The 16,887-nt window shown below is 52.2% G+C and overlaps 1 protein-coding gene across 2 annotated transcripts in view; it reads right to left on the minus strand.

Annotated features, from left to right (window-relative positions):
- Positions 1-5,234: 5,234 nt before the first annotated feature.
- Positions 5,235-16,887, minus strand: part of ARHGAP26 (Rho GTPase activating protein 26) — a 130,682-nt gene continuing 119,029 nt past the window's right edge. The window contains exons 21-23 of one of the 2 annotated variants that reach the window (XM_054389312.1): positions 11,658-11,768; positions 8,645-8,736; positions 5,235-5,351 (exon numbers count right to left, since the gene is read on the minus strand). In XM_054389312.1, the coding sequence (XP_054245287.1) occupies positions 5,263-5,351; positions 8,645-8,736; positions 11,658-11,768 (292 nt within the window). In that variant the 3' untranslated portion in view covers positions 5,235-5,262. The remainder of the gene's footprint in view (positions 5,352-8,644; positions 8,737-11,657; positions 11,769-16,887) is intronic. The other variant, XM_054389313.1, reaches the window with a different exon arrangement.

The following is a 16,887-nucleotide window of genomic DNA, read 5'->3' on the forward strand; positions in this document are numbered from 1 at the left end:
GACTCCACCACCTCCCTGGGCAGCCTGTTCCAATGCCTGACCACTCTTGCAGCAAAGAAATTGTTCTTTGTGTTCAACCTAACCCTCCCCTGGCACAGTTTCAGGCCATTTCCTTTCCTTCTATCACCTGGTACTAGGGAGAAGAGACCACCCCCCCCCCCCGCCTCACTCCAATCTCCTTTCAGGGAGCTGTACAGAGCAATGAGGTCTCTCCTCAGCCTCCTTTTCTCCACATTAAACAGCTCCAGTTCCCCCTGTTGTTACCTCACAAGTTAATGACAGCTCTGACCAATTTGCAGATATTTAATTACCTAATTGTCTGGGGTAAGCAGCTCAGCCTTGCTGCAGAGCAGTGGAGGGGAAGAAGCCACTGGGACATGATGTTGATACGGAGTCTGGGGAGCTGAGCCCTGCAGGGACCTCTCTCTCTCTGTCTGGAAATGGATTGATTTAAGCTCTACCATCCCCCTCCTCACATCCAGACCCTCTTCTCTGCCTTCCCCATATCATTTGAGCCCTGCAGCAGATTTCCAGGCTGCTGGGGTGGGGTTTTTTCATCTCTTCCTGCGTGCGTCAGTGAGTTTTAGAGCCCAGGTGTGATTTTCTAGACCCTTTTGTCTGAGGTTTAGAAGCAGGAATAAACTTCATTAGCAGAAGGCAGGATTTCTAATCAGTAATAGGTAGGTGCTACCTCATCAGCCTAAATTACAAGCTGCTTTGCCATGCTTGTCTCCAAATAATCAGCTCCTCACCCAGAGGATAGAAGCTTAAACAGCTATTTCTTTAAAAAAAAAAAGTCATAATAATAAACCTTTGCTTTTAATCTTTATTTCCCAAAAGCTAAAAACTTGAATTAGCCCCAAAGTACAAACTCTGATTGCTCTGAGCTTTCTGCTTCATCAGAATAATTAAAATCCCAGGCACTTGGTAAGCAGAAGGTGGCCCCTCAGCACCGAGCTCCTCTTTTGGTGGGTAGGGAATGCTCCTCAGCTTCCAGACCAGTCTGACTCCAGTCTGTGCTGCATTGAACTGTTGGGAATTTGAGTGATGTGGCTGCTGCTTGAGCTCTCACCACCACCCACCTCACCAGTGCCAGCTGGTCACAGTCATGCTGGACCCCCATGGACTCACCTGCTGTGGGTGCCCCTGCTTCAGCAGGGGGGTTTGGACTGGATCACCTCCGCAGGTCCCTCCCAATTCCCACCATGTTTCCAACCCAGTTCAACCCCAACACAACACAATCCAACCCAACGCAACACAGTCCATCCCAATCCAGCCCCAACCCAACTCCAATCCAGCTCAATCCAAGTGAACCCACCTCACCCCCAAACCCTCAGCAGGGCACCAGGACATGTGCCAAGAGCACTGGCAGCACCCAGGGTGCTCCCAAACCATCTGAAGTGCAACCCCCCCACAAAATCAGTCAAGAGACAAGGGTCAGCAGCTCAAACTCAGGCCCATGAGTATCTCAGAAATGCCACATGTGTGGGTGGCCTGGCCATGGCCAGCTCATGAGACCTGTGCTGTTGAGTTGAAGCACGGCAGGACTGCTCCCTGAGACTCTGTTTCAGCAGATATTGTGGCCCCAGGACCTCCATTTCAGCAGATATTGTGCCTCCATGTCTCTTTCCATGGGTGGTTTAATGCCTAAACTGATGGACAGGGAATAGAGGAGAGCCTTTACCTGCCAGCAAGTCTGACCACCCTGCTCTCTTACACTTTTGCCTGATGACTTCAGTACCAAAGCATCAAATTCCACGTCAAGCTGGTTTAAAAAAATATTTTCTCTCTTGAATTTCTCCTGGAATAAACCAAAGTTTACTCCAGCATTAAAGCTGGCCCCAGACAGGAACATTCAAGCAAAGCCTTTCAGCCAAATTTTTCTCTTTGGAAAGTTTTAATTTAAAAGGAGAGGGTAAAAAAAAAAAAAAAAAAAAAGAAAAAGTATTGCCCTGCTCTCCTGTCAGAGCAATAACTTCTACTGGCATTTATTTTCCTTCCTTCCAGATGACATCTCGTAAACACATTTGCCTGGGACTTCTGCTCCCAAGAACTCTGGAGGTAGCACATCCAAAGGCTCCTGAGTGCCTCAGGAATTCACTCCCAGCTCAGAATAACTCCGGCGTCTGAAGAGCCGAAGGGGCACATTGCTCTGAAGGGTTTCACAGGGACAAGGACAGCAGCAACCTGCTGGAGCTGGTGCAGCCTTACTGAGGAGGTCCCTCAATTCCATGGCCCTTAAAGATGCCTTTTAAGGTGTTTCTGGTGGGGCTGAAATCTTCCTTTCTCCCTGGTTTGAGTTTCGCTGTAATGGGAAGTGATGGGCTAAGAAAAGCTGAACAGGAAGGATGGAGAGTGGTGGTGAGACCCCTGCTCAAAGCCTCTGCAGCAGAGCAGGCTCTGCTGGGGGCTGGAATGTCCAGAAAGAGGAAGATCAGGGCAGGTGTGGGTCAGAGGAGCGAGGGCAGGAGGGTGAAAGCTCTGATTAACCATCACCTTCCTCAAATTAAGGCAGCAGCTGCTGGGAACAGGAGTTGAAGGAAGCTGCTCCTCACCACTGGTCTGTTTGCTGGCCAAAGGCTGAGTCACATTTCAGACAGAAGGCTGTGCTGAGAAAACCACATCTGAGCTGAAAGCCACCACCCACTGAAGGCAGAAGGGACCACGCTGGAGGAGCAGCTCAGGATGGGATGGTCCCAAACACCAACGAACAGCTTGGACAGATGAAAGATTAAAAACATTAAGCTCTTTTTCCTCCCTCCCTTCCATCAGTCCTTCCCACCCCTCTCCTATCCCTCTGGAAGGGGGTTTCTCCACTGCTCACCCCAGAACCCTCTCTGAGCAGCCCCCAGCACTGTCTGGCAGCACCACAGTAGCTTCTGAGGCTGGATCAGGTCCAACTCAAGGCTCTGTTTCAGGAGAACAAACAAATGTTCACCATTAAATCCAGGGATGAACCTGAACCAGCAACTCACCAGTGAAACACCAGCTTTTATCCCTACACACCCCTCATCCCTCTTCAGCCACCTCCTTAAAGATGGAAATGTGGACAGTTTGGAGGCTTCATCACTGCTTGAGGGTTGATGGTGGCCTCCCCAGCCCAGTGTGTCCCCAGAAGGGTTGGTGTGTCCTTATGGAGAGGTCCCCATCCCGAGGAGAGGAGCCATACCACGCCCACCCCCAAGATCAGGGAAATAAAGATCACCTTCCTCCTCTTTGCTTTTTTTTTGGTCCAAGACAAAAGTCCAGGAGGTTTAATTACTGTGAAAGAAACGTCACAAGGCCTGAACTTTCAGTTTCCCTCATCTCTATGTGGCACCACAAAGCCAAGGAGAAGGCAGCCCAAGGCCAGAGGGTGGCTGTGGCTGTGAGTCCATCTGCAAGCGCTCTGCTGAGCCTGCTCTCAAATGTCCTTCGCTTCTCTCCTTACAGCTCTTCTAAAAATATCAAATATAGATCTTTCCCTCAGAATATTTTAAGATACTCTATTTATACATTAAATCTGTCCAAAATAAAAAGTGACACATACAGCAACTCAGTCACCCAGAGCCTCCCGAATCAGTACAAAGAGACATGACACCGTCCCCACCCCCCAGCATGGCTCCTGCTCCGGAGCCTCCCTCCACCAGCCAGCTGGGCTTTCCCCACCATTTTCCATGACAAAGTATCATCCTTCCAGCCCTGGACATGCCACCTGGCCAGCCTGGCTCTGCAGTTCCATAGGACTCCTTCTCCCACCCTTTCACTTAAAACAGACCCAAAATCACAGAATGGTTTGGGTTGGAAGGGACCTCAAAGATCATCCAGTTCCAACCCCCTGCCATGAGCAGGGACACCTTCCACTAGCCCAGGTTGCTCAAGACCTCATCCAACCTGGCCTTGATCACCTCCAGGGAAGGGTCATCCCCAACATCCCTGGGCAACCTGTTCCAGTGTCTCCCCACCCTGACTGTAAGGAGTTTCTTCCTCATGGACTGGTGAGTGATTTGCAGACTCACTCTGCCAACCACTCACCACATCCATGGGGTCACAAACATCTTCTCCAGGGCAGGACCAGAGGGGTGGTGGAGCCAAAGGGCTTGTTCTTTGTAGACAACAGCTTGGCCATACCAACAACAAATGTCCTGTGAGGATGGAAATAACTGACCTTGCACAACCAGTACTGCACAGACTTGGCACGGACAGGCGACATGCCAGGCTGCAAGCAAGGAGACCACCACAACAAAGCAAGGGTGGAGAGTGGCAAATGCAGCTCCAAAATGGCACATCAGCAGCCTGGGCATTCACAGAAGCATGGATGGATGTGCTTTGGAAAGGGGAGACACAACCCCTCAGTCCAACCACAGGAGGGGTGCTCCTGGGGAGCTGCATGCAGCCCTCCAGGAAGGTCAATGAGCACTAATCTGCACCTCACAAAACCCAGAATCCTCAACAAATCCAGCAACAGACTTGGAGAGGTTTGGTCCAAAATCTTCTCCCCTTCACCCTGACAAGTGCTGGCAGCTCCCAGCCACCTCTGTGCCCACCCTGCAGAGCCCACTGAGCATCTCACTCTCGCCTGCAAGAGCAGAGCTCTGCTGGGGCAGGGCAGGGTGGCCACCACCTCACCAGGGCTGCCACGGGGAGCTCAGCCTCATCCCAACTGCTGCTGCAGGCCCAGCCTGTGGTTTGAAGTCAGCCACAAGCACCTCACCCCTTCCCATCCCCCTATGGCATGAGAAGGGCTGTGCTGCTCCTGGGCACACAGGAGAGCTTCACTTGGGCTGGCTGGAAAGCAGGGAAGAGCCTGGAAGCAAAGGACTCCTCGCTGCTGACTGCTCTTTCTCCAGTGGGAAGGGTGATGGCTTTGGGTTCCTCAGCTCCCACTGAAGCTCTTTGCAGGCTCCCTGCAGGGATCATCAGGTGTGGTGGCTTCTCTCCTGCTGGTCACAGTTTGCAGGCTCAGAGCAGGGAGCTGCTGTGTTGCTGGGGTTTGTTGGCTGCTTGGAGGGCTTCCAGTGGGGACATCACGGGTGATGCTTTGGGCATCACCCGCCTCTGCTCGGGGCTGGAGGAGGTGAGGAGTCCCCAGGACCACTCACCCCACAGGAGACACCAAGGAGGTTATCCACACAAACATTCATCTCAGTGGGCACAGGGAAGGCCTCGCCCCACGCTGCACAGCGGCAGAGAGCGAACTGTCTGCAGGATGCCACCAGCAGCTGCCATGGATACCATGGAAAGCTCAGCAGTGGCCCCTCAGATGTTATAGGAACTCCAGAGTTATAGGAACTCCACGTAGTTCTCCGGGATTAATCCTGTCTTGCCGTTGAGGGTCCCTTCCAGCCAGCCAGGCTCCTGGGATGGGTGAACTGGAGGAGAGAAAGAAAAGGCAGGTTAGAATCAGAGAATGGTCAGTTTGGTTGAAAAAGGCCTCTGAGATCACCAGGTCCAACCATCAACCTAGCACAGCCCAGTCCACCACTAAACCACGACCCTAACTGCCACACCTGCACAGCTTGTCAGTACCTGAGGAATGGAGACTCAACCACCTCCCCGGGCAGCCTGTCCCAGCCTTTGAGAACCTTCTCGGTGAAGAAGCTTCTTCTAATGTCTAACCAAAACATCTCCTGGAGCAACTTGAGCCTCAGCTTGAGCCTTTCTTCTCATCTTATCCCTTGTTTCTTGAGAGAAGAGACCAACCCCCACTGGACTTTAGTTACAGAAACCTGCATTTGGTACCTGAGTGTGCTCACTGTGGCACTAAATGTGCTGAGGGAACTGGGGTTGTTCAGCCTGGACAAAAGGAAGCAGAGGGGAGACCTCATTGCTCTCCACAGCTCTCTGAAAGGAGGTTGGACTGAGGTGGGGGTTGGTCTCTTATCCCTGGCATCAGGTGATAGGAGATGAAATGGCCTGAGATTGTGCCAGGGGAGGTTTAGATTGGACATGAGGAACAATTTCTTTGCTGCAAGCACTGGATCAGGCTGCCCAGGGAAGTAGTGGAGTCCCCATCCCTGGAGGTGTTCAATAAACCTGGACATGTGGACATGGCACTTGGGGACATGGTTTAGTGGCTGTTGTGGTGCTGGGTTGATGGTTGGACTCGATGACCTTAGAGGTCTCCTCCAAGCCAAACAACACTCTGATTCTGTGCCCATGGTACATTGCTCTGGTTGGGTTTCACAACCCCCTCTCTCAGGCTGTTTCCACCCAGCAGAGCTGCTCCCCCAGCCAACGTGAGCCTTGGCCGTGCTGCCAGGTGATCAGAACATGCTGTATGGCTTTCCCCTTGAATAATCCATTGATTTTTATCTAGCAAACACAACGTGTTGAAGTCAAGCTTGTCCCCCTCCTGGCTGCTCTAATTCCCATGGGTTCTCCAAGGGGAGACCATGTTTATTTATCAGGTAGCTGTGGAGCTGCTTAGCAAATGTATTTTCTTTCACTCACATGTCCTCATTCTCTTCCCCTTCCTGCTGTATCCTCACATATATCCCAGGGCATGTGGTTGCCGCTTCCCAACTGACAATGCTCAACAAATAAAAGCCAGGAACTCCCTGGGAAGTGATCAAAAGTCTTTTCTTTACATTGGGATTACAGCTCAGCCAGAGCTGCTTGGCTCTATGGGGCACACCTCTTTCCCTTGGCGCAGGAAACAGAAAATCCAAGTTCATTAACATCTTCTCCAAAAATCTGACTAACCAGAGCACATCTCTTCAGCTATTGGTATCCAGAAGGAAAAGAAAAACAAGCTGCTTTTCCACCTCCTTGCATGAAACATCATAGCAGCTGCACACATTCCTGCTGATGATACTCAGAACTCAGTCTCAAATCCCTGCCCAGAGAACCTGTGTATGGTAAAGTTTGGTGCCACACAGGTTCCTACCCTGCTGTTTCCCATTGGTTTCTCCCTTACATTTAGATCAAGGGTCCATGCCCATGTGAGAGACACAATGTGGTCACACAGCCCAGCACACAAGGGCTGTGTGGTCCTACCTCACTCTGATGCATTATGTGACGTGGTGAAGAGCTGGGACATGTCTGCTGCAAGGTCTCCAGTAACTCCAGTGAGCAGCTGGAGCATTGGGCAGCTGCCAGGAAGGCAAACTGCAAGCAGATAGGGGCAGCAGCAGGCACTGGTGGTGATCCTGCCCGCCAAGGACACAGCATCACACAAAAGTGACACTGTGCCCCACCAAAATTCCTTTGATTTTCTGCTTTGGATCAGAGCCTGCACTTTGCACTCCCAAGTGTGGCCTGGAGAACCTCCATGCAAGGCTGCACCTTCACAGCGACCCAGCATGATGGGGTTGGAAGAGACCTCTGGAGATCATTCAGTCCAACCCCCTTGCTAAAGCAGGGGCACCCACAACAGCTTGTGCAGGATCACAACGTCCAGGTGGGTTTGGAATCTCTGCAGAGCAGGAGACTCCATAACCTCTCTGGGCAGCCTGCTCCAGGGCTCAGCACCCTCACCCAAAGAATTTTCTCCTCCTGGAACCTCCTGTCCTGGTAGGGCCATGGCATGGTGCAGTACAAGCCCAGACAGGCCTTAAGACGTCTAGACAGGGTCCCTTTCTCTCCCCTTCTTCCTGCAGAAAACAGGGTAATGTGGGAAAAGGAACAATGGGGACAGGACTCCTGCCTGTCTGGTAAACAAGATGTTTATCTGGGGTGAGAGCACTAAGCTGACCACTGCTCCCCCAGATTCAAGGTCCTTGTTTCTGCCTTTCACGGTTATAGCCTGGCAGAACGCTTTCCATTGGGCAGCTGCACATTAGCTTCAGTGCCCCATTGGAGCAACCGATCTCTGGCAATTTGTATATGTACAAATGACCTGGTAGTCAGCCGTGCCTTGCTCAAGCCTTGCCTTGCCACCTCGAGTTGCTCTGCCCTGCCTCGAGTGCCTGGTCCAGAGCCTGGGACAAAGCCACGAGCCATACACGTGCAAGCCAGAGAGCCAGGAGCCTAGAAGCCAGAGCCACCTTAGCCTGCTTCCCCTTGCACCAGCCTCGTGCCGTGCCTCAGTTTCCCCAGGCGCCACACAACTGCCCGTTGCCGAGAGCGTCGTTAACTGCCTGCCGTCCGCTGGAGGCAGAGCAGCCTGGGACCGCGCGGGAAACCTTCCCTGCCGCAATCTGCCGTGCTGCGCCTACGAGAGCGCCCCAAAGCTAACACAGCAGCAGCAGCGGCAGCTTCCCTCTATGGGTGAAACAAACTGTGAGTAACCAATTCACTGCCCTTTGGGTTTGACAGTTCTTATCGAGCCTCCCCCTGCTGTGACTGAGCGCTACCTGCTCTCTTTCCAAGTTGTTGCCTCCTAATTTGCACACAATAGTTTATATTTGCCCTAAGACTGCATAATTCCATTGTAAATATATCTTCCAACCGTACAACTATCCTTATAAGGAGTTTTGGCCTATTTTATCATTAATAAAGGGTTACTGTTTTTATTAATACCTGTTTGCCATATGGTTTATTAATTATTGTTGTGAGGGCAATTAACAAATATTCCTCCCCTCGACCACAACACCTCCTGGGTTCCAATTTGTGCCCACTGCCCTTTGTGCTGTCCCTGGGCACCACCGAGAGGAGCCTGACCCCCTCCTCTGGCCAGCAGCCCCAGCCCCAGCCCATGGCCTGCCCTGTGCCAAGCACTGACCGTTCTCGAAGACGGTGCCGGCGGTGAAGGAGAGCTCCGAGTCGTGCTCTGCCTTGCAGGCGTACAGGGCCCGCGCCTTCCGCAGGGGAGAGCTGCCAAGACAAAGCATGGGCTGGTGTCAGCATTCTCTGCACACACAGACACACACACACACACCCCCACACACAAACACCGCAGCTCCCCGGCACGCCGCCTCCAGCAGGGTCCGCACGGTAGGGACGCTGAAGCTCTGCGAAGCTCCCAGCTTGCACTGCTTGAGGGAAGAACCAGGAAGAAACTAGAGGAGGCTGAAGGCCCTCGGGGGTGAGTCTCTACACTGCAAATCCCAGTTGCAGCTCAGTTGCCCATGCAGCAAAAAGGGCTAGGAGAGCTCCAGGAGCTAGACAAGAAGAGCACAGCAAGGACCTGGAGATGTTCTGTGACTGTCTGAAGGGCCACGACCAACCAGAGTGCCTGAGTGGAGTGAAGGTGGGCAGTGGGTCACTGTGGGATGGGTTTGGCACTGCCCTGCTCGTGCCAAGCTCATCACTCTCCAAGAGCAGCTGGGAGAATTTCAGAAGGAGGAATTAGCACTTGGGGAAGGGGATTTCAAAAGAGAGAAGCAGGGAGGTCCATGGAGAATTTGCTGCACTTCTTAAGAGGCTGTACCTGGAGATAAAAAAGATTCATCAGTTGGGAGATGGCACCAGGAAGTGTCAGCCTGCCCAAGCTGCAGGGACAGCCACAGATGGAGCAAACCACCAGCAGAGGCAGGGAGAAAACGCAGGACCTCAGACCCCACCAGCAAAGCGTCAGCATGCAGAGCTGTCCTCTGCACCTCCAGCCTCCCACTCATCCTTCTGGGCTCCAGCAAGACTGGTGGAAAGCTGGGATACTGCCAGGTCATGGGGATGGTGCAAACCTGCCCAGGCACTGGGCTGCCCAACCAGCAGGGTGCAACGCAGAATGCATCAGGTTGGAAAGGACCCTCAAAGCTCATCTTGTCCAACCTCCCTGCAGTCAGCAGGGACACCTCCAGCTAGAGCAGGTTGCTTAGCCCCATCAAGTCAGATCTGGAATGTCTCCAGGGATGGGACCTCAACCACACCCCTGGGGAACCTGTTCCAGTATTTCACCACCCTCATTGTGAAGAACTTCCTCCTGATGTCCAACCTAAATCTGCCCTGCTCCAGTTTCAGACCATTGCCACTCATCCCATCACCACAGGCCCTTCTAAACAGTCCCTCCCCAGCCTTCCTGTAGATCCTCTTCAGACACTGAAATGCAGCTCTAAGGTCTCCCCAGAGCCTTCCCTTCTCTAGGATGAACAGCCCCAGCTTTCCCAGCCTGTCCCCACAGGGGAAGTGCTCCAGCCTTCTTATCATCTTAGTGGCCTTCTCTGGACTTGCTCCAGCATGTCCATGTCCTTTCTGTGCTGAAGACTCCAGAGCTGAACACAGCACATCATCAGTGCTGCAGGAGGCTGCTCAGCTACAGTACAGCCAAATGAAGCGATGGAAGTGCCCCAAGAGCTGCTGGGTAAGGACCAAGGTCTCACTATTCCTCAGGTCAGTGGTTGTAGAGCTTCCTTCTCTGACAACTTTCAAAACCCGTTTGGATGTATTCCTGTGTAACCTGATCTAGGAGTACCTGGGGGGTGAGACCAGATGATCTCCAGAGGTCCCTTCCAACCTGACCATCTGGGATTCTGTTTCACCAGTTTTTATCTTCCTGAGGACTTGAGCTTGATCTGCATTCTCCAAAGAGATCCCAGGGAAGCAGCATGCTCTAACATCCTGGCAGAAGTGGTCCAGCATGACCTAGAAAGCATGAACTAAGGCAGCTGTGACTGGTTTTGGTTTTGCTGAGAAGAGAACCTTAAAGTTGAGGACTCTCCTCTCCAAATTCCACCTGGCTGACACGAGCTGGTGCCAAACACTTGAAAACCAGGATGGGCAAACACTTGTCCCACTGCAGAGGGTCCTTCGGTGCCAGGCAGGCACCACCCACAGAGAGTCTCACTTGTGGAGACTGTCAGAGGAAAACCAGAAGGTATTTTCAGGTGTAACCACCTTGAATTATTCAAGTTGCTGTTTTTCTCCCCCTGGAATGACTTCTGCAGCTTGCCCCTTGCTTGCCAGCTGCTCTCCAGCTGTGACTGCTCCCATTGGAACCCTGCAGGGCTTTCAGGGACTCCAGCACATGGTTGGTGTCTGCCTCCAAGCATGGCACAGGGCCAGCAAAGCACTCAGGAGCTGCCCCAACCAGCCCTCATGCTGTTTTGGGGATGATGAGGGTCTCCTCCCCCGGGAGGAAGGCTGCTCAGGTGGCTTTGGGTTGCTGTCAGCCTTTGGAGACACAAAGGCAAACCAAGCCAGCCACCCTGCTGGGCTGGCAGCTGGGGAGCAGAGAGCCCTGCTGTGGCTAGAGGTGTGGGGAGGAGCTTGCTCTGCATCTGTAAGGAACAAACAGGTTGGACATGTCCCAACCCCAGGAGGTGGTTGGAGGTGGACCTCCCTTGACCTGCTGGCCACACTCTTCTTCAGGCACCCCAGGAGACCATTGGCCATCTTAGCCATGAGGGAACACTGCTGGCCCGTGCTGACCTTGGTGTCCACCACACTCCCAGGTCCTTCTCCACAGAGCCAAGGCTCATTACCCCTTGCAGGTCCAAAGGCTTACCATTCCCTGCAGCACCCAGGATGACACCACAGCTCTTACCTGCTACAGAGGACTAAAGCCAACCCCAGGAGCTGCAATGGCTGGGCATGACCAGAGAAACCACCAGTGACACCCAGCACTGCGACTGTGACCATGGGGCTCAGTGAGCACCTGCCGGGGGGACTCAAAGGGTGTCCCCTGGGGCTGGAGGTGGTTGGAAGCTCCTCTCTTGCTGAGTGCAGATAGCTGCAAGTGGGGTGGGGTGGGGTGAGCAGGAAGCCAAGGGGACAGGCAATGCAGAGTGGGGGGAACTGAGGAAATCCAACAGAAAACAGCCAAAGCAACAAAGAGCAAAGCGAGTTGTGCAACAGACCTGATGGGGGATGAGTCGCTGGACGTAGAGGAGGTGGGCATAGGACTTGATGGCGCGGAGAACATGGGCCAGGACGGTGAGAGGGGTGACGTTGGGCTTGGATTCTGAGGGCTGCAAGACATAACCAGAGACCTGATCAGCGTGCAGCCAGTGGAACACACAGCAACCCGGGGACAGCCTGCGCACAGCCATGAAATGAGGTGCTCAGGCCTTGGGAAAGCTTTCAAGGTCAGATCTGCATTTCTCTGGACAACAAGAGCTGGATCTTCCAATTAACCCCTGCTCTACCACCCTGGCCAGCAGGCCCAATGCTCTGAGCCACCCCCTGCTCACCACTTACCTGCCGTGGTTTATTTCCCCCACGCTGCTGGAAACGGTCACAGCAAGTGGGATTTCTGGACATTTGTGATGTCTTTGAGCTGCCTCCATCCCCCTTCTTCTACATTCCACTCTTGTGGGACCTGGTCCACCATGCCCAGACATGACCTCCAAATGGGTCTTGGAGCACAGAGGAGTTTGTTACCTGAAGGATGTAGCCAGCCAGGGCTGGTGTTTGCAGGCTACCATCCATCTGAGGACAGCTAGCAGGAGAAAACCTCCAGCTCACACCACCCTGCAAGGATCAGCAGCATCAGAGGGGCCTCACAATCAGTGGCAACCTAACAGGTCATGCAAAGAGCTGGCTGGTCCAGGGCTCCTGCCTTCTTCATCCATCCAGCACTGTAAAAGTTGATTTACCATGGTTTACACTGAAGGTCTCTTCTTCCCCTCCTGCAAACTCCTCACCTTTAAGCTACAGCTGCCAACCGAAGTTGAGTCAAGTTGCTGAACTAGTAAATGAAGACAGAAATCAAACACAAAGTGTTTGGTTCCTTCACAAGTGCTCCATGTAGGTCACTCTCAGGGTCACCAAAAAGCAATTATTGTACTACAGCACCAACTGGGGTCTGATTCATCTGCTGCTGCTTTCAGGCCCAGAGTCATCTTTACCTTCTAATTCATGCTGTAAGCTCCACCCCTGATAGAGCACCAGAAAAACATCTCTGCACTCAAAAAGCCTCTGCAGAAATGAGAAGTTCTGCAAAAGCAGCATCATTTATGGCTGGTTTTTTTCTGAGCCTCTGGTACCTCTGATCACACAGGGCTGTGATCATGGAATCATGGAACAGGGTGGGTTGGAAGGGACCTTTAGAGCTCTTCCAGCCCAACCCCCCTGCAGTCAGCAGGCACATCTGCAACTAGAGCAGGTTGCTCAGAGCCCCAGACAACCTGGCCTTGAGTACAAGCCCACTGGCAATGCTAGGGCTTCCTCATTCCCATCCCCATCTCCATCCCCATCCTCAAGCTGAGGGCACACAAAAGAGAGGGAAGGGATGGGGTGAGGAGCTCCAGAGCATGCCGGAAAACCTCAGTCCTGCAGTAACAGCAGTTTATGGGTCCCACCAGAGTCAAGGGATGTTGGAGGGAAGGAGGACTGCAGCAGGACTAGCAGCACACCAGAGGCCATAGCTTCATCTCTTCTCCCTTGGGAGATATTCTCAGGGAATTGGCACTTCTCTGAGGATGAAGTTACTGAGCTGCTCCTCACAGCACCAGGGTAAGTCCTGAGGTGGAGAGAAAGGTGGTCCATGCATGGAGAGGGACACAGTCTTTCCTCTCAGCTCCAGGATGCAAACACAATTTGTCCTAAAGACCTCTCTGGGGTTATAAAATAACTTCCTAGAGACATTTAACTCACATTTCCTCTTGTCACCACGTGATGTGCCTCCTCCACAAAGAGAAGCCTCCTGAGGAGCACGGCTTGGACAAGTAGCCAAAAAAAAATCCCAGCCTCCAGGAAGGATGAAAGCAAACCCCTCCCCTCCACACCAACCAAACCAGGCAGCAGCAGCACACACAGAGCATAAACCTTCCTTAAAAGATGAAGACTCTGTAGAAAAGACAATGGGTCAGCTCATGGTCATTCAATACCTATTAGATCATAGCAGCAGGAGTCATCCATTGCTTCAGCCCCTGGCTTCTGCTCGGGATGAAACGTTTCACGTGCTACCAGAGATCTGGGTATCACAAACCTTCCATTTCAAGCTGAATATAAAACTTCAACCTCCTTATCTAAAAGCCCCAACCAACCTCCCCCAACACCCAAGAGGTTCTCCAGCCAATATTTCTGATTAACCTTGAAGCTGGTGTCTTCTGCTCATTTTCTTCTCTTCAGCTTGAGTTACAACTTAGCACCTTAAAGCAAAAACGTCCCTCTGGCCCATGCCTCTGTGCTACCACCACCCCAAAGCCTTTCTCACCTGCACCAGGTTCATCTCTGGGTGTTTAGCTCTTCCTCCACACCAAGAGGCTCATGACCCTCACCAGTGGTTCCTGAATGCCCTTCCACATGCCCAGGAGTCAGGCTGGCAGCCAGTGCTCCCTGGCACTCTCTGATGGTGACAACTCAAACCTCTAAGGATAAATCCATGGATTTGGTCCAACTTCTAGTGGGAAAGTGTCCATGTCATAATTAGCACCACTGCACTGACACCTTGAGAACATCAAAGAAGGTTAAATTGCTGGCATAAACTCCTCTGAGGTCCATACCTGCTTAAGTCCAAGCTCTTGGCTTCTTCCCCCCAGCAGATGCTGTGTCACTGGATTCAACACAAACTAAGGACTTCCCTTTGTAATTATGGCCCAAAACTTTATTGCATCAGAAGATTACATGTGGCTAGAAATGAGATACAGGTCAAAACATGGTTGGGCTTGTCCCCCTGAGAGTGACCACCAACACCCACCAGCCCTCTGGCCATAGCTCCCACCACCTCTGCAAGCAGCAGGCTCTGGGTCCAAGAGAACACCTCACTGGGTGCACCTCACTGGGTGCAGTGATGCTGTCCTGCATCATGGGACAGCCACCACCTCCACTACCAACCCTGGTCCTCTTGGCATGACTGAAAGAAAATCTGACCATGCAGGGCTCCAGCACAAGGAATTCCCAAAGCATTTTTTGAGATGAAGTCCTTTCCAAGGAATGCAGCTCCTGCTGCTCACAAAAGTCTTCTCTGTCATCACCCCACCAGCTGTGCAGCCTGCTCCTGAGCAATGCCATGGGAGGGATTCCCAGAGCTATTCCTGTGATGCTGTGGTACCAAAGCCCTACAGCAAGAACCAGCACTCAGGGCTGGCCTCTACCCAAGAAGCTATCAATAATTTGGAGCAGGATTTGTGTATCTTTGGATCCTTGGTGGCAAAGACAACACTCCTTATGTCCACCAAAACAACTGAAAGAAATATCAACCAATGTCAGCACAACAAAGTTCCACCCAGACAGGAGGAGAAACTTCCTTGGTGGGAGGGTGCTGGAGCCCTGGAGAAGGCTGCCCAGAGAGGTTGTGGAGTCTCCTTCTCTGGAGAGCTTCCAACCTCACCTGGCCATTGTGATCCTGGGCAAGCTGCTGTGGGTGCCCTGCTTTAGCAGGGGGGTTGGACTGGATGATCTGCACAGGTCCCTTCCAACCCCACCATGCTGGGATTCTGGGATTTTATGACATGTAAAAAAGGAACAATGCCTGTAGACCACAGGAGCAGTGATGCTGTTTTGGGGGATCAGAGGGGAAGCAGAAACGTCCCTTTGAGGTGAGATTTGTGTGATTCTGTGGGAGTTTTACATCTGAAGACCATCCTGCTTCAATCAGGTTGCTCACAGGAGAGATGAACGTGGTCCTATGATGACTGAACTATCCCATGGTCTTCCACTACAAGTCCTTCCAGTACATTTCCTCAGGAAGAACAAATGGACACTCTAGAATGCACCTGGGCTGGCCCTCCCAGCACCTCAGGGCTATGATGTGCATGAGGGGTTCATGAAACACAGGAACTTCTTTCAAGACACTGCTTGAGTGTCACCCCTCTGAGGTGCCTGTCTCACTGGAGAGCTCAGTGCACACAAGTGGCCAGACTGCTCTGAAGTCTCTGGCATTTGGGAAGTGGTTTTCTTGTGGGATCCAATTTCCTTTCTGTTTCTCATGGATAGAGCAGGGGTGGTGAGAGGCTTTGAGGCAACGTTGAGTGCTGCCTGCTTTCAGTTCTGCCTGCAGAAGACAAAAGTCATCTGGACCTTTTTTGTTTTCCTTCTTCTTACTCCGGAGGACTTTGAGAAGGACTCTTCCTGTTGGGTGCAGAGTGGGAAAAAAAGAGAAAAACAACACTAAGAACCAAAACCACCAGAAGCAGGAAACACAGAAGTGGCTAAAATGAGAGTCTTCCAAGGTGAGTATGAAGCAGCAGCAGAAGGAACTCCACAAGTCTGTAGCCCAACACATCCCAAGGCTTTCACCTTTCTTGATGGTCCATCCGAGCCCCTTGAATGCAGCAGCTGTGACTCGCAAGCCACTGAGAAGGTAAAATCACCCTGGAAAGCGCAGGGTGTGGGAGGACATCGTGTCATAGTGGTTGCCTACCAGCTGCAGGAGCACTTCAGCTCCACCTCTCCCTCTGGCAGCCCCACTCTTCCAGCCCAGGGTACGCAGAAACAGCTTTAGAAGCTAAGTCCTTGTGCCTGCTGCTCGCTCTGCCATCCCCTCTCTGATGTTTGGTTTGCTGCCTGGCCATGCAGAGACAGCAGCAGTTCTTGTCTCCAGACTCCAGTCTCCTTCCCAGTTGCTGTAGCCAAAAAATATCTTGTCTAACCCTTTCTCATAACCTCCCTTCGACTTCTCTTCTCTGTAGCCTCCCTGTCCAGACTGCCTCTGGCACTTTCGTCACACAGCTCAAGTCCTCAAGGCATTTACAGCTCTCAAGAGTTATTCTCAGCAGGGTTTCCAGACAACTTCTGCTGCTTTGTTCTCCTGGCTGAGAGGACACCAGTTCCACTTCAAAAATGTTTGCAACTTCTTGTTTATCTTGGTGGAACTCGGGGCTATTTCTGACAGAGAACATCTAACGACCATGAATGGGCAGAGCCTGCTGATGAGTCGCAGCCTTTTCATAGAATCACCTCCAGAATGAATAATACAATTCCATCCTGACATTATCAATACCTGACTGCTTTAAAATACATCAAAACCTCCCAGCCCCTTACCTCCTGACCTGTTCCTATGAGGCAAAGCTGCAGAACATAAAGTTCTTCTCCTGGCTAACCAGAAAAAACAACAGTATAGCATCACTTAAAGTCTTCTAACACGAGACCAGGAGTGCAGCTCAGCAGCAGGCATGGCTCTGTTGGCTAAATGAGATGGGAGGC

Source organism: Indicator indicator, chromosome 18, assembly GCF_027791375.1.
Source record: "Indicator indicator isolate 239-I01 chromosome 18, UM_Iind_1.1, whole genome shotgun sequence".
Classification (NCBI taxonomy): Eukaryota; Metazoa; Chordata; class Aves; order Piciformes; family Indicatoridae; genus Indicator; species Indicator indicator.